The sequence below is a fragment of the Anas platyrhynchos genome, chromosome 34 (assembly GCF_047663525.1).
Source record: "Anas platyrhynchos isolate ZD024472 breed Pekin duck chromosome 34, IASCAAS_PekinDuck_T2T, whole genome shotgun sequence".
Lineage (NCBI taxonomy): Eukaryota > Metazoa > Chordata > Aves > Anseriformes > Anatidae > Anas > Anas platyrhynchos.
In genome coordinates, this window is record NC_092622.1 from 1,166,609 (window position 1) to 1,187,733 (window position 21,125).

Genomic DNA, 21,125 nt, shown 5'->3' on the forward strand with positions numbered 1-21,125 from the left:
ATTCAGGTTCCTCACGTTTATCACTGGTGCTGCGCTTGTTCATTGCCTGTCTTTCTATTACCTGAGCAGGTACTTTAAAAGACAAGGAAACTTTTGTTGCTTAGCTGCTGGTCTTCTTTTTAATACAGTACCCCAAAGAATTTCATTTTCTGAAACACTCTCCTCAAAGAGATACAGAGGAATAGGTGGTAGCTAGCATTAGTTTTCATGTCAGCATTTGTACTTCATCTTAAGGCAGTGAAAGAGATATTTTCAGAAAAGAAGAGTTACTTCTTCAAGATGTGTGTTAGCAGGAAAGGTGTTAAGGGGATCAGAGAGGACTTTTTAAAGAAATATATACATATATATATATATAAAGCCAGTTTTCCACAGGAAATGTAGACATCTTGAGTCACTTCTGCCCCTGAATTCCAAGGATAGTTCCTCCACCTACTCAGAAATATTTCCAGAGTGATAATGTCGCTGAACAGCAACTTGGCATAAGTGAATCATATTCAAAATGTTCCTTTTCTCCCAACAAGAGGCTTGGAAATTTTTTAGTTTTTTTTTTTTCTTTATACTTTCTCTTGGGGCACTCACTAGGATGCTGCTTCACAACTGGATATGACGACCTGTTTTAATCCAAGCACTTGGGATCCTAAAATTCCCCCCACCTTCTCCAAATCCTTAGGACTTCAGTTCCTATTTGCAAGACTTTGCCTCGGCATCCTCCCTTTCTTAACAATGCAAGCAAAGGACTAGAGAAAGGAGGTGTCACCTAGGAATACCATGTCTGCACCATTTCTTCCACTGCTAGCACCTGTCAGGAGCTCAACATGCCAGCAGGCCTCTTAAAAACAGCTTCACAAGAGCAAAAAAGCCAAGGGCTGGAAAACCCAGGTGTATTTCTGCAGGCTCGCTAGAACCTGCAGAGCAGAAATCCACAGTTGCATAGGAAATGCCAGCAAAACTCAGAGGGCTCAAAGGTTTTATCCTCCATTGTGCTTTGGAAACCTACAGATATCTGGGTTTGAATCCTCATCAAATACATGATTCAGTTAGGACATTTCTCAGGAGAAAACATTACCCCAGCATTCTCCTAGCTAACATTTTTTTCCAAATAGAAATAATGGGGAGAGGATACATACAGCCACAATGAGGAAATCCAGCCAGCACCAGGCATTAGTGAAGAACTTGACGAATCCATAGGCGCACCATTTCAGCAACATCTCCAGGATGAAAATGTAAGTGAAGACCTTGTCCGCATACTCCAGGATGGTCCGGATGGTTTTCCTCTGTTCTATGTAAATATCCTCAAAAGCCTGGGAAATAACCAGGTACCCCTGTCATTACATCAGAGTTGTTCCACAGTTCAACGTGGTAAGCCAGAAGGTTATTCAAACAATACTGAGAGAAGCAGGGGAATTACATTTCTTACACAGTGCAATTTATCTGTTATAGTAGTTGCACCACCAAAAAAAAAAAAAGAGAAAGAAAAAAAGGAAAAAAAAATCCTCTCCTAAATAAATAACCCTGCAAAGCTAGGTTTACACAAAAACATTTCTGCCTTTTAGGGATCTGAGTAAAATCTTTTATCTCTAAGTGCTCAGCACCCAGTATGACTCCAGTAACATACAGACAGGTTTTTATCTGCTACTTGGCACTCAGTAGATCCAAACTGGCTAAGTTCCTTGGAAATCACACTGTTAGTAATTATGAAAAATATGCACGTAAAAAATGCCCGGCTATTGCTGTGGGATACTAATTGTTGTGGACTTCTGTCCACTTGTGGGCAATGCATGCTGTGGTTGTTTGCTGTATAACCCACTGTGTGAAAATGGACAAACACACAGGGATTATTTGCATCTGTGTAACATCAGGAACTCAAGAAGCTCTGCAAAGACAAGAAAGTGAAGAAAGGGAAGCGTAATTATCCCTGCTTGGTAGAGTGGACGTGAGAGACAGATAAAAGTTGATTGTCCAAAATCATCACATTTCTAGTCAAACTACCATCAGAAATTTCCAGGATTTTTGTCTACATTCTTAAATTAAACAATACAAACTCATCAGGAAGGGCTTCGGTATAGTACACAACAGAGCTGTGTTGTTTTCCAAGTAAGAATCATCATAGCTTTCTTTTTCACCAAATTTCCTATACAGTTTTCCCAAGTACATGTTTAACTAGTACTAGTTTAACACCATTGGGCTACAAGTATTTCTGTATTTTACTTACCAGAGCACCACTGCTCAGTAGGATCATAAAGATGATGAAAGTCTCAAACCAGTTATGTTCCACAATCAGAAAACACGTCTTCCTCAAGGTCCACCAAGACTTTCCCAGCCCTTCCTCAATATTGACCTGACAACATTTACAGCGCTGCATGCAACCTGGAATGGGCATAGTGCACAAAGGAATATGAGCCCCAGGTTTTGTCAGGTAACAGATGAGAAAATGGAAGAATGAAAAATTGTCAGTGCCAAGAAGAGATTTAGATGCCAATAATATTAAGCGGGCTGAGTTTCAGTTTAAATGCTGTATATTATTGAGGTTTTATGATTACTTTCACCACTTCTGTATCTGGGCACCTGAATTAACATGGATTTGGGAACAGATTAAGCTAGTTATATTTGGTGAGGTATCCATGCACTTGACAGGACAGGAATGGAGAACTTGCTGATAAAATAACCTTGAACCATTTAAAATATGCTTGCCATGGGAATACTTGTAATGGATCAGTTGCTGAAAGACATTGAGGCCAGTGACAGAAGGGGGGAAGGGAAAAAAAGAAAAAAAAAAGAAGCAGATTTCACTACTTCTAAGTACTTAAGGCATTAACTGTACAAAAAAATTAACCTTCCCTACTGGTACGTCATCTAGATCCTTGCAATGGCAACTACATTTCCAAGGCCTTCACCTTGCAAATTCTTCTAGATTAGTTTACCTGCGATGCAGAGTCCAAGAAGACTCTCAAAACAGGCTAAAAATACCCAGCCCCAGTCCAGACTCACACCTAACCTTAAGGTAAGCATCCAGCAGACACAGGGCCCAGTAACAGCTCACAGGCTTCTCTCTACATTCAACTTACCTTCTGTGAAACACGCATCTGGGTCCAGGTACTCCTCCGGGGCCTCCACAGGGACTTCTTCCACCTCAGGTTTTATATCAATGGTGCTACCTTCAGAGGAGCTGGTATCATCCAGTTTCTTGAACACAAAATAAAGACCATTCCAACCTCTCGTTATTTCCCACCAAATATCGAACCTCTTGATGACTCAGCAATTCATTCACCGTATTTACTATAAAGAAGGTTGTTTCCTCACTTCACCTCATAAAGATCCTTAGCCAGCTCACATCTCATGTTAACAGGACAGACAGACAGCTTACTCATTTGGTCCCTTTAATCTTATATCTAAATTTACTAGGTAAATGGAGAAGTATGTGTGGCTCTCCATAAAGCAGCTAGCACAAGTAGCTTCTGCCTTGGATGCAAAGACAATAACATAACATAAACAGAAGTTTTATGCTGGAATTATCCAGTTCTCCCTCCCAAGATGCTGCCAGGTGTTCACAGGTGAAATGACCAGAACGCATTATTAACATTACATCCTACCTCTTTGCTGCCATCTGGATCTGTATCACTGCTGAAATCTTCTGTGTTGAGATTTTCAAAATCTGATTCTCCTACAGCAATAGGTACCCGGACAGTGAGATTGGGGTTATTGATGAAGGACATGTGATCCTCATCTATTATGTACTTCTCCACGCTGCTCCCAATCCCACTTGTCGTGCCATTGCCATTCTTCTGATAATCAATGTCTCTGTTGATATCAGCCCCTGTGTGGTTAGCAATGCAGTTCACCTTCTTGTCGTACAATTCATCCAAGGGTTTGACCTCATCTCCCCCTCTCTGCTTGAAATGAGTGTGCATGAATTCACGCACTTTCGCCTTGATCCAGGCAATGCCCTTCTTGATGCGAATGACAGAAATCTGCAGGTTGTTCATCTCCCCGTCATCATCTGTGGCTGCCAGGTTGTCTGCGCTGAAGGAGCTCAGTAGCAAGGCCAAGAATAGGTTCAGCACCTGAAGGAGAAGAGGTCACGCTTGGCAGAGCTCTGACTGTGCTGACACACAAGGGTAACATTCCCAAAGCTGAGCCCAACTATCTGGCCACCTGCGTCCTGCTAATATCAGGTTGCAGAGCTAAGCCTCCAAACACCACCCTGAAAACTGCTCTGGTGTCCAACAGACCCACTGAGGTATCTAGGACTTGAGGAACACAACGCTGCTTGTAAGATATGCAACTGTTCACACTACCTCATAAAATACAAGGAAACATCATGATCTAGTCTAACCTCCCACACAACAAGCCGTGCAGTTTCACCAGTCGATTCTTGCACGCAACTATACCGCATGATTGAACCAGTGGGCAGATTTTAGAAGAATCTTCCAACCGTATTTTGACACTTCAGGCCTTCCCCTGCATACCAAATTACTTCCTCTCCTGGAATTTGAAAAGCCAGGTTTTACTTTGAAGCATCTTTTACCCCCCCCAGGTACCTTGTGGATCTGTCACCTTTGACTGAGGGTTTTGTACCTCCATTGTAAAGTGTTTGGATGCTTTTTGTGGGCAACAAGCTAAGGCCAAACAAAACACAGCCTTAATATTGTACTACCAAAGTCAACGGGACTGTTCATACACAAAGGCCATGAAGGACCCCAACAGAGCTGGAAGAGATACCCTAGTCCTGTGGTCTCTCCATGTTTTACCCCACCCAGAGGAAAACAATAAAAACCATCAGTAACCATTTACTGACCACTAAATTTCCGATGACCATGACCATCATGAAGACAATCAAGCACATGGCCTGTCCTGCCACCTCCATACAATCCCACATGGTCTCAATCCATTCCCCACACAACACACGGAAGACAATAAGGAAGGAGTGGAAGAAATCGTGCATGTGCCAGCGGGGTAGCTCACACTCCGGATTGATCTTGCAGACACACTCCTTGTAGCTTTTGCCGAAGAGCTGCATGCCCACCACCGCAAAGATGAACACGATGATGGCTAGCACCAAGGTCAGGTTCCCCAAAGCACCCACCGAGTTACCGATGATTTTTATCAGCATATTCAGAGTGGGCCAAGACTTGGCCAGTTTGAAGACTCTCAGCTACAAAAGCAAACAAAGAGACAAATGACACTTCATTTAATTTCACCTTTTAAAAAAAAGAGGAAAAAAGAGGGAAATCAGGCAGGACTTTCTAAACTGGAGGCATCACATATTTTACGAAACCATAAGTGCTTCTGCTACTGAGGTCACTGGCAGTAGGGAATGCTTAACTTCTCTTTCAACTCAGCCTTCTCTATTTGTACTTAGTTATTCCCCTACCCACCTATCTCCCTTTACAAAGGAAAAGTATGGAGCTTCTCATTTTCAAACTTTGCAATGTTAAGGAAGACTTATTTGAAGGGTATGTGTCACTTTTTTTTTTTCCTGAATATTTCTTGTCTTTCTCTGGAAAAAAAGCACTTGTTTTCCTGGCATATCCAGAACACAAAATCAAAGCTTAATATCCAGAGAATCTAATTTGGAGATGGAATTGCTGAAGCTGGATATAAATTGGAGCTTCTGAGTACTGAGCTCTTCGGAAAACCTGACCTCAGCTGCGGGATCTCTATGCCCAAAAACCCAACCTTGAGGTTTTCAGAATTTAATTTTCAAAAGCTTAACTGCTGCCAGGACAAGATAAAGCACATGAAGGCTGTAGGTATTCAGCACTTTTATTACACCGTAACCTACAGCCTAGCAAATCTGACTTGGTAAATTACCTCAAGGAACCACAGGAAATAAAAGGTGTGTTCTAACGAAGTCCTTCAACACCACCTACCAAGTGAACCTTCTCTGTATATACACAATGAGAGGAAAAGGGATGGAGGGGGTGCCTTTACTTTAGTAGCTGCAAGATTGGAACATTCGAAAAGGACTGGAATATGAATACCAATCGGAAAGATCGCAGCACGGAAAGTCCTTCCACGTTTGCTAGACCCAGTTCCATTAAACTGAGGGAGACAATAAATCCATCAAAGATGTTCCAGCCTTCTTGGAAATAATAGTAGGGATCCATGGCGATAAGCTTCAGGAACATTTCTGCTGTGAAAATTCCAGTGAAAACCTGGAGTGTTGCAGAGAGAGACAAAAGAACAAGCAAAGAATCGCTTTTGTTCATTTTCTGATCTTCAGTGTAACTATCAAACAATGCAATTCGTCACACCAGTTCAAACACGCAGTCTACACAATGTCATGTGCTTGCCCACAATAGTCTTTTCTCTCCTGAGGCAGCTTCACTGGCACGAATCTCACTGACCTACTCAGGCATACCAGCAATTAACAGGCAGATTTTTAGGTAGTAATAAGTTTTGACCAGAAAGTTGCACCCTTAGCCAGCACCTCTGAGTCACCACAGACTGCAGCGAGCACAAGCTCATGCCTCAGTGTCCCCTAGGAGCCTGTAATAGCAGCTCTTTCAGTCTAATTCTACCTTAACAAGTAGCGTAACCCAGTAGGAGCAGATCTGTAAGGAATATTTACTAACACCATCTTACCAGATTTCCTACGGAGAGCACATGTTCAAACTCGGGGGTCATGGGATGGTGCTCCATTGCCATGAACAGAGTGTTCAGCACAATACAGATGGTGATGGCCAGGTCAACAAAAGGATCCATGACAATTAAGTTCACTATCTCCTTCAGCTTGATCCAGTACGGGTGGCATTCCCAGATCAAGAACGTGTTGGCAAATCTGTACCAGCAAGGGGGACACTTCCTCTGGGACTCTTCCAGCTCTACAGTTACAAAAGAAAACAGCAATGGAGCTCAGTCTTTTTCTCTAACACTGCTGGATTTGACTCTGAGCATGGCTGAAAAACTCTCTGATCTTGCTTATGCTGAACCTCTCTCACGTCTCCCTCCTTGTACAATGATTCACCATTCTTGCAGCAAAGTTACATTTTGCCTTATCTTCACCCAAGGCTCAAAATGAAGAACTCCAGGACATGTGGCAATGGCTTAATACAGAGTTCCTAAGCAAAGAAGCTTATAACCATGGCAGATCACCAGGACAGACCCAAGAGAGTCAGGGGATGCCTTTGTACCCAGCTCCACATTGGTACCTATGTTAAGAGCCGCACGCACAGCTGCACGAGGTTACCAGGAAGTACAGTTTTAAATCTGTGCAACAGCACTGTGCGGATCTGATGATGCAATCCAAGCTAGTTTAAATGAACGGATATATTTAACTCAGGACTGATCAAGGTAAAATGGCTTAAAGCAAAGTTAAAGATTCCAAACTGTCTTCGGTGCTAGTTTTTAAATAACAAAGCTAAATGAATTCTGTGTTGAATGCAGACATGATCTAAAAGAGGAAATGCATGACATAATGCTGCAAAGGATTCTGAACAGGAACAACCTGATTAAGACAAACCACTTCCATTTACAGAAATCAAACGTAACGTTATGTCCATTTTTTAAACCGGCTTATTTCAAGTGCCTAGAAAAAAAAAAAAAAAAAAAGAGGAGCTTTCCCCCAGTTGCAATGGTTTTATTCAGGCTATACAGATGTTTGTACTGAAGATGGGTAGGGAAAGGACCCCTGCTCTCTTTCTCATTGGTTCTCTGGTTGCTTAGTATTTAGTTGCCTTGGAATTGCTAAAGTTAAAAAAGAGGACCGTAGCACTGTAGCCTGTAGGCGTTTGCGCAGGAGGGAAGCAGCAGAAGAACCTTGCTCTGTTTCTAAGTATATTTAGTTTTCATACAATTTTATTGCAGGAGACAGCAGGAATTTGAGATCATCAACCTCATATGGCTGCTGTTCACAGATTCTTACTGGTTCCTGCATAACATATTTGGAAATCTCATCTCTGTGTGATGTCCACTTCTGAATTTCCATCATGCACAAGTCCCTTTCTCCTTTGACAGCTGTCACGTTTGAGACCCTAGAGTACCTCAAATCTTTCTTCCCCTGGCCTGTGACAAGGAGGGTCTCTCCAGCCCTTGTGAGATGGCAGAAAACAGAACACCAGTATCAGACATTTTCTTAATCCTTTAATCTCCACGCCACATATTCATTACTGTAAAATTACAACGCTTTGCTGCCTTTACCTCTATATCTATATAATTCAGATGCAAAACCAAGTACAACAGCCTCATTAATGTTGCTGCATTAATTATGACTTGAAAGAAGCAGGTTTTGGTAAAAACAATGCAAATTAGGAAGCAGGAATTGCTATGTTCTGTATGTCTGAAGGGCGTGTGTGTTCCCTGTCAGGTGCCCAAGGCTCAAAGCAGATCTCTGCTGTGCAGCACCTGCCCTAACGGACCGAGCCCTGCCCTGAGCCTGTACTCCCTACCCTAAATCCCCCACCCTGCTCCCAAGAAGGCCAACCTTATAAACCAGCTCTTGCCCTAATCCCCCCAGCAACTGAGCAGCCATCTCATGAGGTTCAGCTTTACCATCCAGCATCCTCTTGGGCAAATTGAGCAGCCAGAGGTGTCCACACCTGCCCCGTCTGCTGGGGAGCACCTCTGGCCACCCAGAGGGACAGCTCCAGCACAAGAAAACAAGGGCACATGTGGGCCCCCACAGCAGGCTGAGAAACTATACTGTAACTGCCTGGTGGATGGGTCCTCTGTCTTCCTAAAACACACCACGAGAGGGCAATCAATACATGTATACTGCAAAAGCCCAAAGGCACACCTTCAAATCATACCTACCCTCAACAAGGGTATTTGTCAAGCCGGTCATTACACTGTTGGTTCGATCCTTTCTTCCATAGGAGACATTCACCTGATCCATCGAGACCAAGAGAGACCCACCAGGTTTCTTTTTAATTTCTATTTCAGTGGTACCCTGCAAAAGTCATACATTGATTAATATAAACCCTTAGCCTTCCCAGTATTTTATATGCTATCAGCCTAGAAATACGCTGAGTATCCCCAAGAGGGAAAAAAAATCTTTGCTCCCTCTAGCCTTTCCATTTTTGTACGTTACATAAATGGTTAAAAGAAAACTGAAGCCCTTGGTTCTGCTCGTACCATTGCTTTGCAACCTGAGACAAATTAAGTATTATACTTTAAAGAACGTTTCTAATGAGTGTTGCTGCAGTACAAGGTAGTTCGTGCTCTGTACTACTACTCAACTAAGAGCAGACAGGCAATGACTCCTAACGAGCCCACATTGCACCCTGCTTTATACAAGGCCCCCAAATTAATACCGTTTAGCATCTGAGCATTTGATTGCATTGACAAGAGGACATCGTACTTCTGCCAAGGAATCTGCCAGCCCCTGCAGCCCTCCCACCACGAGTTAATTGCCTGTTGCACGCTTAAGTCCCTCCACAGACAGTTAGCAAAAAGAACTGCCGAGTAATACTTTACTTCCATGCATGCATCATGCAGATTACTATTCCTACTATGTTCATGCTGTGTTAAAAAGAGAATTAAATACTGAAGCAAAACATTGTGTTAACATGCTAATTGGGGAAGAAAAAAGAAGGGAGCAACTAATGCTTAACATAACTAGTTAGGGTCAATTAGGTTGCAAGAATTGAAACAATTTTAAAAAATAGCTTGGAATGTATAGGCATGGTAAGCAGGCTTTTCTCAGAAACAATTGCTTCAGCAATGTTTTGACGTGGTTGCAATCTTATCCAGATTCTCAGAAGCCCCCCCTAATACACTATTTTTAAGCTTTGTTTCTCTCCTGAACTGCTGATCTATTAAAAAGGTTACTCAATACCAACTCAGTCTGCTGATCCAAAAAAGGTCACAATTAAGGAAAATTCACAACTTAATAGCAATGAAACTGGTAGAATTTAACACTTCCCTAAACATAGTTCAGAGCGCAAGACTCTGGTCTGATAAAGATCCTGCCCTGACATACGCCAAGGATCTCTGTTATTATCAGTCCTTTAATTTGGGACTCAATTCCAAGCCCTTTTTTTTCCCAGGAAGACAGGGGAAAGGAGGTGGGTCATTAAGTCCGAGAAGGGACGAAAGGAGAAGTCAAAGCACAGGGATTTAAATCCACTGCAGACTTTGTCGTCTGTGGTCAGACAAACCAACTCTCATTCCATCGGGGTGGCTGGCTCACTTGGAGGGCGGCACAGGGGAAAGCAGAAGAGGACAGACCGCCATGCCTACGCTAGCTACTCATTGACCTCCTTACGCTGTCATCAGGAGCTGCCTTATCTATTTTCACCTCAGGCAGAAGGCGTCCCCCAGGCATGCTGGAAGGTGGGCCGCCGATGAGGGACACCACGCCGTTACAATCCACCGTGCTGTTCCTCTTCACGTTTCGGCGGAGGTTGGGGAAAATCCGCGAGGACCGGCTGCCTTGGCTGTAGCCGCTGTAGCCGCTGTAGCTGCTCCTTCGGTCACGGCCACGGATGGGGATGAAGAGGGAGTCTCTCCTGCCTTCGCTCTCCTCCACCGTGCTGTGCTCGTCATCAGCAAACTCATTTTCAGAACCCGGGTCACGAAATCGCCCTTTGTAGCTGAAGATGCTGCTCTTGCTATTGTGCCGGGAGAGAAAAGGGGAGCCTGGGATGCTGAGGAGAGACTGGGAGGAAGAAAAGAAAGAATGACAAGGGGGTGAATAGTGTGGAAACAAAGTACTTCAGTGCCCTCAAGTGCTGCTAAAGCAGTTTTGCTCCCTCTCCAAATCCAGACAAACCATTGCCACTTGCATGTCAGCTGTACTTAGAAGTCGTTCGCTCTTGGCTGGCTGAGCTACGCTGGTAAGGACGTTTAATCTGGTAAAACACACTCATCTCAGGAACTTATACCAGGGTAAGTGCAAGGGCTGTAAACTCAAGCCTTAAGCATCTTCCTGATCCAGTGCAAGTTTAAATGGGTGAGCAGATTCCTCGGAAATGTTAATCAGGATCTAAACAGAATATTATCCCGACTAAATAAATGTAAACGTTAAGGAAGGAAATGAAAACTACCTGGTTCATGATGGAAAACTTCCTTCCTATCCTGTTATCGGGTAGCCTGAATGCTTTCCTCCTCATGCCATCCTCTGATTCAGACTTGAACACCTTTTCAGCATCACCCTTCTCCTCTCCTTCCGACAGCTCTTTGTCCTTCCGTTTTTTCCTCCGGTTTCGACGCTCCTTGGCACTCTTGGAACTGACTTTGGAAATCTCCGAGGAGCTCCGAGACATCCTCCCCCCACCGTCATCTTCCACAGCATCCTCAGAGACTGTCCCTGCCGAAGTGACCATAGCAGCAGCCTGAAGGTGAAGGCAAGAGAATAGGAAAATAAATCAGAACTTAATTTGAATAATATTCCATTTCTGCTTTAAGAAAGAGCGTGCCTTAATGCATGGAAGCACAAGGCTTTAGGACAGCACTGAGATGCTTATTGTTTCCCTTGGAAGGACCTTGCAGCCAGGACTTGTAAACATTTTTATAGTCTACTTCTGCAAGTAGTAGAATCCCTCTCAGTCCCTCGGTTAGGTTTATAAGCATTTGATAAAGGATCGACAAAGCAGTATTTACCTGACTTGCAAAGGAATTCCCACACTTGGCTAGAAACCCAAAAAATGTTTCTACACTTCTTAATATAAGGCAGTTCTCCTATCCAAAGTAAACATGGCAAGCTTGTACACATTCGAAAAAAAAACAGCAGCAGCCAGGTGAACAGCGTCAACCCCAGACAGCAGAGCAGGAGGTGCCAGGGAAAACCAGCCATGGCACTACTGCATTTATTACACATCATTGCTCTGCAATAACAGGCAAATAAACCTAAAAATATGCACATGCATTAAACCAACAACAAAAAGAAAAAACACAATCAAACACTCACCTGTGCTTCTTCCTGCTGCTTTTTCAATTGTTCTAACATGGCCTTAAATTCTGCCTCTTTCTGCTCTGCCTCCTCCAACGTGGCCTGGTTCTGCTCTTCATAAGCCATAGCCACCACAGCCAAAATTAGGTTTACCAGATAGAATGATCCCACAAAGATCACCAAGACGAAGAAGATCATGTAGGTTTTTCCTGCTGCTCGTAAGGTCTAGAAGTAGAAGAGAATGGTAGAGTGAACACAAAAGGAAAGGGGAAAGCAATTTCTAGAATGACACCTGGTATGCAAGCTAATCTAATGTTTCTTGACCCGAATGCTTCTAAGAAAATACAGCGGTGCTGGGTATTTAGGATCTCAGCACTTCCACTGCAAAGCACTGAGACACTGCACATTCATTAGCTGTAAACACAAAAGGTGACATCCCTCTACTTCCCTTAAGGGAACATCCAAGGGATGCACACTGAAAAGGATGCAGAAGTAGAGTGTGAAACTCAATGCCTGGCCTTCTCCAAAACAAAACAAACTGTTAAAAAAGCCATTTCAGCAAGGAGCCCAAACCACCCTCAGGTTACAAGGAAACGCTCTGCCCTCCAAAGCGCCTGAACACCTCCTGTGAGCAGAGCTGAGCTTCTGCAGCGCGCAGTCAGCTTCTTCCCGAATTAATTCACAGCTCAGCTGCGCGCACGCTGCAGACCTGCAATCCCTTCTGGACTTACAAGTGCGACACCCGCTTACAGGTAGCATCCCTTTCCTTCTCACTCCCCAAGGTCTAATTCTGCGGCTGTACTTCTCTTTCAGATGCTAGGAAGTAAATACAGCTCTCATCACATTCTCTGCGTCCCCAAATTTTCACGTTGTGTAACACCGAAGCAACGCGTTGACTTACTAATTGATACAAGTTTTCCCAAAAGTCCTGAGTCATAAGGCGAAACAAAGCCAGAAAAGCCCAGCTGAAAGTGTCAAAGCTTGTGTAACCATAGTTCGGGTTCCGTCCTGCTTTCATGCATGTGTAGCCCTCTGGACATTGACTGTAAAGAAGATGGAAGTGATTTCAGGGCATCAATACGGTAAAAGGGATAGGGCAAATTCATCACAGGCACGTTAACTGGGCTAACCAATTACAGACAATAGCACGAGGACAGTTTCCACTTCTGAACCTCCAGCCCCTACTTCTCCATCGATTTTTATGATTAGATTCAGAAGGAAATCATGCCACCAGAAATCATCATTAGATGGCTCAGTCTCCTGGGGTGACAAGAAAAACGCCAGCTCACATCGTATCAGAGCAGCAGACAGCAACAATGGATTAATAATTAGATTAAGAAACATGAAGCCTTTTACATTTGAAATAACACCAGAACCAACAAAGGAAGCAACAGGAAATATTCCAAAGGTTTTGTCATCATTAGCAGACATCAGCGGTAATTAGTCATCACTTTTAACAAAGCTCAACACTCACCCTGCATCTGAGCTGTTACCACAGAGCAAAGGATCAGGGGCACCAGGAATTATGTAAAAATTTGCTGAAGAAGATGAAAAAGAAAAGATTACGTGCACACACGCATGGAGTTAGAGGATTTAGCATACTATCACACTACAGAAACCTTAACTAAACTCTTCTAGATCCTTTACTGGTAAATTTACCAGGAAACATGACATTCAGACCAGGGATTCACGTGGGCAAAGCGACTTCCTTTTTACCAGATTAAAAACCCATTTTCAATTGGAATCAAAGCAGAAAAAAAAAAAAAAAGAAAAAAAAAAGGAGCATTTTGGACAAAATCCTGATTTAGCTGAAAGAGCACAGCCCATGCTTTTTAAAAAGATGAACCCAACTAGTAACACCTGAACAAGGTCAGGTTTCTAGAAACAGAAATATATCCAAGCAAGGGGTTTTTATTGTGCAGAGCCGGGCACATCACGCATCAGAAATCCCAACCAGCAGCATTAAATCAAATAAAAAGGTTTTAGGGAGCAGCACTGCAGAAATACCTACACATATTGTTGGTGTATTCCTCCCAGTCAAAGCCCCTAGAGCCGTTATCCAGGAACGTCTCATTCACATTAATTGGCCAGATCACACACTTGTTCCTCAAATTGCCCATAAACAGCTGCAACCCGATCAGAGCAAAGACACTGAGACAAAATACTGTCAAGATCATTACATCTGACAGCTTCTTCACAGACTGAATTAGGGCACCCACAATGGTCTTCAAGCCTGCGGAGAAGAAAACAAGACTAGAAATCACTCCTGTAGAACAAAAAAGGCATTGAAAATTCAAATACGTACAGTACCTTACACCTATGTGAGGGTAAAGGATGTTGCTTTTATAGGGCTGGGTTCCTGGAACCCCTGGAGGTTTTCCCACAGCACCACGGGCGCAATGGGTGTCCCCATCCCAACGCCAGCCGTGGGTTCACCACTCAGGTCAAAAAACCAAAGCCCCAAGCTCATCCCTGAGAACATCCCAGTTTTGCACGAGAGGATGCAAAACGTACTCGGGAGGCATTGCAACGGAGGCTGGGTTTGTCCAAAAAATGTGAATTAAGGTGCGCTGCTACAAACCCTCCACGGCCACACCTTCAGCCTGCCTTATTGGCACAAACTGACGACTTACAGAGATCAGATGCCTTTCAAACTGCCTACAGCTGAACTTTCTCCTGCCTAACTAAGCCGCCTCAGCATTTTTCTGCTTGCAGGAGTTGAACCTGTCACTGGGAGCAGGGTTTTGTCGCAGCCAGCTGGGCAGGCTTTCATTCAGTGCTGGCTCCTGGAGTTCCCCCAAAGCTCTCGGGGTCGTTCATTGGCAAGGCTCAATACCAAAAGCGAGCACAGGATAAGATGACCCAATCCTGCTGGTTTTCCAAACCATCCGGTCTGGGGAACCATCTGTGAGCGTGGACACGTTACTGAGCAGCGTAACCCTTTTGGGATTTAAACAAGGAAGATTTGGGGATGCAGGAACACTACAGCCCTTTGCTTGGCAGCTCTGATGTCGAGGAGGATCAGCGAAGGATGCTGGAGGAAGGAGTTAAAGGACTAACCTTTTCCAGGATTTTTATACAAAGCTTGGGAACAATCCCCTCCTTCCCTTCCCTTCCCTTGGCAATTCCCAGATAATCATCCACCTCACTGTACACCTACCTGCCTCTCTGCACAAATTCATTTCGGGCTTCAGCAAATACAGTAAAAAGGCTTCCACCGCCTTCACTTAAGGCAAAGAGCAAAGCCATACTTTCAGCAAGATAAATTCAGTAAAATGAGGTCAAAATACAATTCTGACAACAGCTCCTTTAGACAAAACCCAAATTCTAATTTCTACGAGACAGGCCAATTAGTTCCCTGATGGAGTTAAGTTTACTAAAACCTAAAGATTCTCTCTGATGCCTGAATTCAGCTCAGCAGCACATACTCATGAAACCAACCCCTGAATTTACTTTGAGCTCTGCTATTAGTTCTCGCATTAAAAATAAAAAAAAAATAAAAAAGGAACACCTCCCATCAAAGTCTGCTGGAAATCCAGAACAGGGAGATCTGGCAGGAGGCACCGCCACAGGTCAGCCACTATTTTTTCTTTTTTCTTTTTATTATTTTTAATTAGTTCCTCCCATCCTTTCCTTCACAGTAAGAAAAGGCATTTCAATGAGCTGTCGCGTCTTCTGCTTTATACTTCTCTTACTCAAATCTACTCCAAATTTTACTGATTTTTATATTCCCAAAGAATCCATCCTCTGTGTGGCCTGGTACCTTTGCTCTGCCCTCACCTACCAGTTCTTTTATGTTTGTATCACTGCTATTAGCCAAGATTGCACTGCTGGGGACGTTTCCTTTCTGGAGTATTTAAAGATCCAAAGAACACAAATGGTTTTAGGTTCAAGCAAGTATTCCAGTCTTGAAACGCTGCTCTGGATCGCATCAAACTGCCCAAACAGCCTGCTGAACAACTGACTGCTTCAAGGACCCAGTACGGAATTTTAAAAATGCAATAAAATTAAAAAAAATGGAAAAACCCCACAGAGCCAGGAACACAGGGCTTAATCAGATCCTCTTCTCTGTCCAAGGCCACCCAAGCACGCTGCAATAAACATTGGACAAGAAACCCTTCCACACCACCAGGGTTTGATCCGTATCAGAGCAGAAAGATTCAAAAATATGTAAGTAAAAAGGAATTATTAGGGAGGAATACTTTTTAAAAACACCTCGTTTCCTTCAGAACATTTAGATCACTGCCCAAGCCCGGCTCAAACACGAAGCAGGCTTTTTGCTGTTGGCCTGGCAGACAAATTACCCATCACAGCGTTCGCATGCTCATCCCCATCGCTCCGAAACGCCCCGCTCTGCACATGCAGCCATTCACACCGGCATTTGTGCCTCTGGTTGGTTGTGCCGCTCCCCCACAGGCACAAAAAGGGATCATGGCTTGGAACAGAGAGGATAAATCGGCAGCAGGAGAGCTCCCTGGCCGCTCCCAGGATGAAACAGCCTCGAAACTGCCAGCTGAAGCAATCGCCTTCACCTACAGCGAAACCCAGGGGCACGATTCCACGTGGGATGCGGCACGGGCTGACACCGATGGCACCAGAATTCAATCTCCAACAAGGTGAGTGCCAATAAAAGCTGTCTTTGTGCCCCCATGGGTTAATACAGACTGTCAAGCCGTAAGGTGAAAGCGATATTTTGGTATTTCGGTGCCGGGGTGCCACACAGACCCTCCACCTGCACACATTTGATCTGGAGTCCCCTGATGTTCTAGGAGTATTTCCTACTTTTATCTTGTCTAAGAAACACACTGAGGACGATTCCAATTATTGGCAGAAGACACAGTTAGCGCTTGTCATAACAATCAGATTATTTTCTCATTAGCTCAGCACAGCGTTAACATTCCCATTCCTTCGCACACACTGAAGCAGAAGGGGAACCCCTTTAGATTTTCTAAGAATATTCTAAAAATCACTTCTCCTCTTGGACTAGATAAGCCTGATTTCATATTAAACAACCCAAAAGGTTAATTGCACAAACGCTTTGCATTCCTCATATCGTTAGGCATAAAAGCAAGCAGGGAACGTGGTTGTACTCTACCTACGTGCTGCAGAACCACAACTGGGGCAACCCCATCCCAGCACCCAGCTCATACACACAACCACAGTTCTGCTGCTTGCAGTTTTAGCCACGGATTAATTCAGCACATCCAACACTCAGACAGGATCTGAGATCAGACCTGAGCTGGGTGCAGCAAATCGTCCTCTTAGTGAAAAGCGTGGCTGCACTGAGCTAAGAAGAAGGGCTCAGGGTCCCCCCAGCCCTTGTTGTCTTTTGAAATAAAAGGAAAATTCCATTAGTTTCGAGTAGGATGGAGGGAATGATACAAAACTGTTCTGCTCCTTTCCATAGGAAGACAAGGCATGCCGCTGCACATTTAGTAACCAGCTCATTAAAGTTGCATCATCTTCACTCTCCTCTGATTATGAAAGCAAAACACATACAAAACTTATTTTAACATCGATGCTTTTCTTCGAGCAAGACAGTCAATACCTGCAGCAGGCTGATAGAATCGCAGCCACGCTTCAGATCCATCTAGTGCACTGCTAACAGCAATTACCAAAATACCTTTAGCTCTTTGTGTGTGCACTGCCAGACATTAAGGAAGGTAAGAACATTATTCTAGCATTCTCTCATTCGGTGCAAGAGAAGCAGGTGCCACTTAAAGAGCATCATGCACAACAGCCATGGACATCTGATGGGTTTAGCAGTCTGGAATGGGGACACAAGTGATGGGCCCCTACAATTCTGCAGGTCATTTTCTGGCAAAGATATATGAAAATGCATCCTGAGAAAGCAAAGAACCATTACCAGTTAATGCATTAGGAAACAGAATGCACAGAAACAGAAGGGCAAAACTTATCAAGTGATTGTTTAGGGTGCCTACTGTGAGACAGTTCAAGCACCTAGAAAAGCTGGGATATTACAGGTGCTTCAGTGCCTGCAAGAACTGAGTCCTAAGCTTGACTTTAAAATGAGGGACACTTCCCAGAAACCATCTGCACAAGAACCTACAAAGCCCCGAGCACCTCCTGTACAAGAATTGAGGACTCTCTCACTTATACTCTCAGTCCATGATGCAAGAAGCCGTGTATGTGCCAGCCCTGCCAAGTCCATGTCAAATGGGCAAGTCTGTGAATTAGGACTTCTGGCTCAGACAGCGGTTTGGGCCATGTATGATCGCATGAAGAGCTGGCAGCCAGTTCTGTTACAACATACATGTACATAAAAGCTGGTAACACCAACACTCGGGTTAGCTTCTTGTCTCAAAACAGAACAGCAACCCTTGCTGCAGTCGGGGCTACAAGCTTATTGCTGTTCTGTGTAAAACAACCTGCCCCAGGTCCCACCTGACTGCCAGTACCTGGAGTAGCCTCACGCAGGAAGGTTTAATCTTGCTCGGGTTTTGCTTGCTTGCTTCACAAACTTATTCCTAAACCAACCCTAGAAAGGCTGCTGTTAATGGGATGACTCGCTCAGTGAGGAACTGTTCAGCTTGAGGACGAAGGGAGCGCCCAATTCTTTACTTGTTTTGATTTTTTTCGGTCTGGCTTTCATTTCAGAGATTGGACAGCCACGTATGCACACAGGGATAAAGACGTACGGAACAGCAGACTGCTCGTCCAATAATGAAGCCTTAATTTCAAACCATTCCGTTTATACAGACTGCAAAGCCCATCAAAAATTTCCCAGTGCCATTTCTGAGAAATAAGCAATGCAGGACGAGGGGGGAGATATCGAAGAGAGATAAATGCAAGACCAGCCTTTAATGCTTAATGGTTCTCACCTGGAATAACAGAGATAGTTTTCAAAGCTCGGAGAACTCTGAAAGTTCTCAATGCTGAGACATTCCCAAGGTCCACAAACTCTGTGACATATCTGCAATGAGGGAGGTCACACACAAAAAACACAATGACAATACACACACCAAAAAAAAACAACAACTACAGACAAAGCAATACATCACTCACAGGGGCCTGTACCCAACAGCTAACACCAACCGGAGGCCGCCTTACCTGGAATTACAGAAATAGTTTTCAAAGCTCTCAGAACCCTGAAAGTGCGCAGAGCTGAAACATTGCCTAGGTTTACAAACTCTGTTATATACCTGCAGAATTAAACCAGAGTTAATGGCACCATTGGGGTCACCTTCCTTTTCATACAGCTGTCTGTTTGTAGGAAACAGTTTGTAATTTACAAACGCTTTAGAATCCGCATTTAAAAGAGAGAGAGAGAAGATTTCAAAGCCCAAACACAGTTTAAGTCTCTCCGCACTTGTCCAGGTACACGGTTAGACACTTGCATTTTTGCCTATGCAGGGCATGAACATTTAAGGCTAACTACAGAAGAAGGTAAATGTAAAACTGTCCAACATGCCCGGAGTCCTGGTGACATCACCTCTGTTCAATGGTTTCAGGTATATTTGCTTCACTTTCCTTCATGTTTTAATAAAGCATCGCCACCTTTCGTTTTGCTTAGCAGCCTTCATTTTAATCCGTTACGCTTTACCACCTGTTTGTGAGCCACAGGTAGCTCTGATTATCCCCATTTTACAGAGGGATAAACCTGAGATACACAGAGGGTAAGAGGCTTAGAGCAAGGTTAACAGAGTTCGACTGAGCACAACTCAGAAGAGAATATTTCCTCTGTGCTGTGTGGCAAGAAGCAGGGTACAAAAACGTAAAGCAATGCACGATATTCAAAGTTCCTCCTGGTACAGGGAGGCCACCACAAGAGCTTCCAAAAAACTCGGACTCTATTAATGGGATTTAAACAACACAGGTTTGCTCTAGCCCTTGGCACGAAAAAGAATTTGATTTGATATTTCCAGGGCCAAACTCTCCTACAGCGAAGCGACCTCAGTGGAAATAAAGGGATTATATAGTTAGATCAGCTCGAGTTTTAGCAGATTTATTTCGTATCGATGTGGTGGGCCTTCTAAAGCTGTTACTTGTTTCAGAAAGGGAGTAACCAATTCACAGCAAATTCAACCCATGTGCAGAGAGCTGGGAGCCTGCCCCACAAAAGCACGTTTACTCTGGGCTCAGCAGATCCAAAAGGGAAACTATGATGTCAAGGAGCTGCGGGCTCTTTGCCTTTTGTGTCCAACATCCAACTCGTTGCATGTAACTGAAATGCTCAACTAAATGGGCAAATACTCGGGAAAATCAGCAACCTAGGCTGCAGAATGCAGCCAAAGCAGGGCTGTGGCATTTTGTTTGGTTAAAGCTTTTTACTCTCATCAAATTCAAGTGCTCGGAACCCTTGAAAACCGAGCTCCTGAGCCTTCCTCCACGGTCTTTGAGTCTTCATTGGCCATCACTGATTGCAGGAGCCCAAACGTGCACACGTGTAATTTTTTCAAAGCATATAAAAGGGAAAAAAAAAGTCTTCCACCAGCCACTGTGACTGCTGGTGCCATAAACCTGGTTCTCAGCAGCAGTACTACGACTGATCGAGCAGCAAGGCAGGGCACTAAGGACCAAGCCCTGCCACCAGAGGTCTGGTGCACATCTCCAGGTTCGGCTGGGAGCTCAGGCATCCACGGGGACTCCTCGTTCTCAGCCCAACGTAAGCTGATCCAGCACAAGAGAAAAGAACGAGGAAGCAAAATAAAGTGTCTCCTTCTCTGACACCGCTTCTTCATTAGAAATTGTTCAACCTGCAAGTTGCAGCCCAAGAAATTTTAACATGCAAGCCCACGGAGGGAAGGGGTGGTAGAGACTGGAATTCAGAGATGGTCGGCTCCTAATCCTGTGCTCAACAGATTCAGCTGCTGCTCTGGCACGTGAGCTGATCTAGAACGTTAGACCCTATTATAAAATCTTTTATTAACAAAGGCAGGTTTTAGAAAATTGTGGGGTTTTTTTTGCAGCAGCAGCACTGCTGTTAAATCCACAGAGTTGTGTTTTAGATCTGCCTCTGTGTCAGGCTTTCTATTGAAAAATCAATCTGGGGATTCACTGAAGCTTTCCTGGGTTTATTTTTTCCTTACACACCCACCCTCTTCCTACGGTCTCATCCCCTCCCGTATGCCACAAATACCTGAAATAATCTGAAAATGCAACTTACGCCATCATGATCACACTGAAATCTAGCCAGTTCCATGGATCACGTAGGAAAGTAAAGCCATCTATACAGAAACCTCTTGCAATAATTTTCACAAGTGATTCAAATGTATAAATACCAGTGAATGTATACCTGTTAAAAGGAATAAAGAGAGGCGCACTGAGAAGTTTG

At 44.0% G+C, this 21,125-nt stretch overlaps 1 protein-coding gene across 4 annotated transcripts in view; it reads right to left on the minus strand.

Moving 5' to 3' along the window:
• The window catches only part of SCN8A (sodium voltage-gated channel alpha subunit 8), a 54,507-nt gene that overhangs the window by 16,015 nt on the left and 17,367 nt on the right, over positions 1–21,125 (minus strand). For 2 of the 4 annotated variants that reach the window (XM_072031849.1, XM_072031850.1), the window contains 16 exons: positions 20,958–21,086; positions 18,673–18,764; positions 13,842–14,063; positions 13,305–13,368; positions 12,732–12,873; positions 11,849–12,055; positions 10,986–11,273; positions 10,205–10,597; positions 8,752–8,887; positions 6,586–6,824; positions 5,982–6,155; positions 4,796–5,152; positions 3,591–4,061; positions 3,066–3,183; positions 2,213–2,367; positions 1,128–1,301 (listed from right to left, as the gene is read on the minus strand). In XM_072031849.1, the coding sequence (XP_071887950.1) occupies positions 1,128–1,301; positions 2,213–2,367; positions 3,066–3,183; positions 3,591–4,061; positions 4,796–5,152; positions 5,982–6,155; positions 6,586–6,824; positions 8,752–8,887; positions 10,205–10,597; positions 10,986–11,273; positions 11,849–12,055; positions 12,732–12,873; positions 13,305–13,368; positions 13,842–14,063; positions 18,673–18,764; positions 20,958–21,086 (3,361 nt within the window). The remainder of the gene's footprint in view (positions 1–1,127; positions 1,302–2,212; positions 2,368–3,065; positions 3,184–3,590; positions 4,062–4,795; positions 5,153–5,981; positions 6,156–6,585; positions 6,825–8,751; positions 8,888–10,204; positions 10,598–10,985; positions 11,274–11,848; positions 12,056–12,731; positions 12,874–13,304; positions 13,369–13,841; positions 14,064–18,672; positions 18,765–20,957; positions 21,087–21,125) is intronic. The other 2 variants (XM_072031851.1, XM_038172607.2) reach the window with 2 other exon arrangements.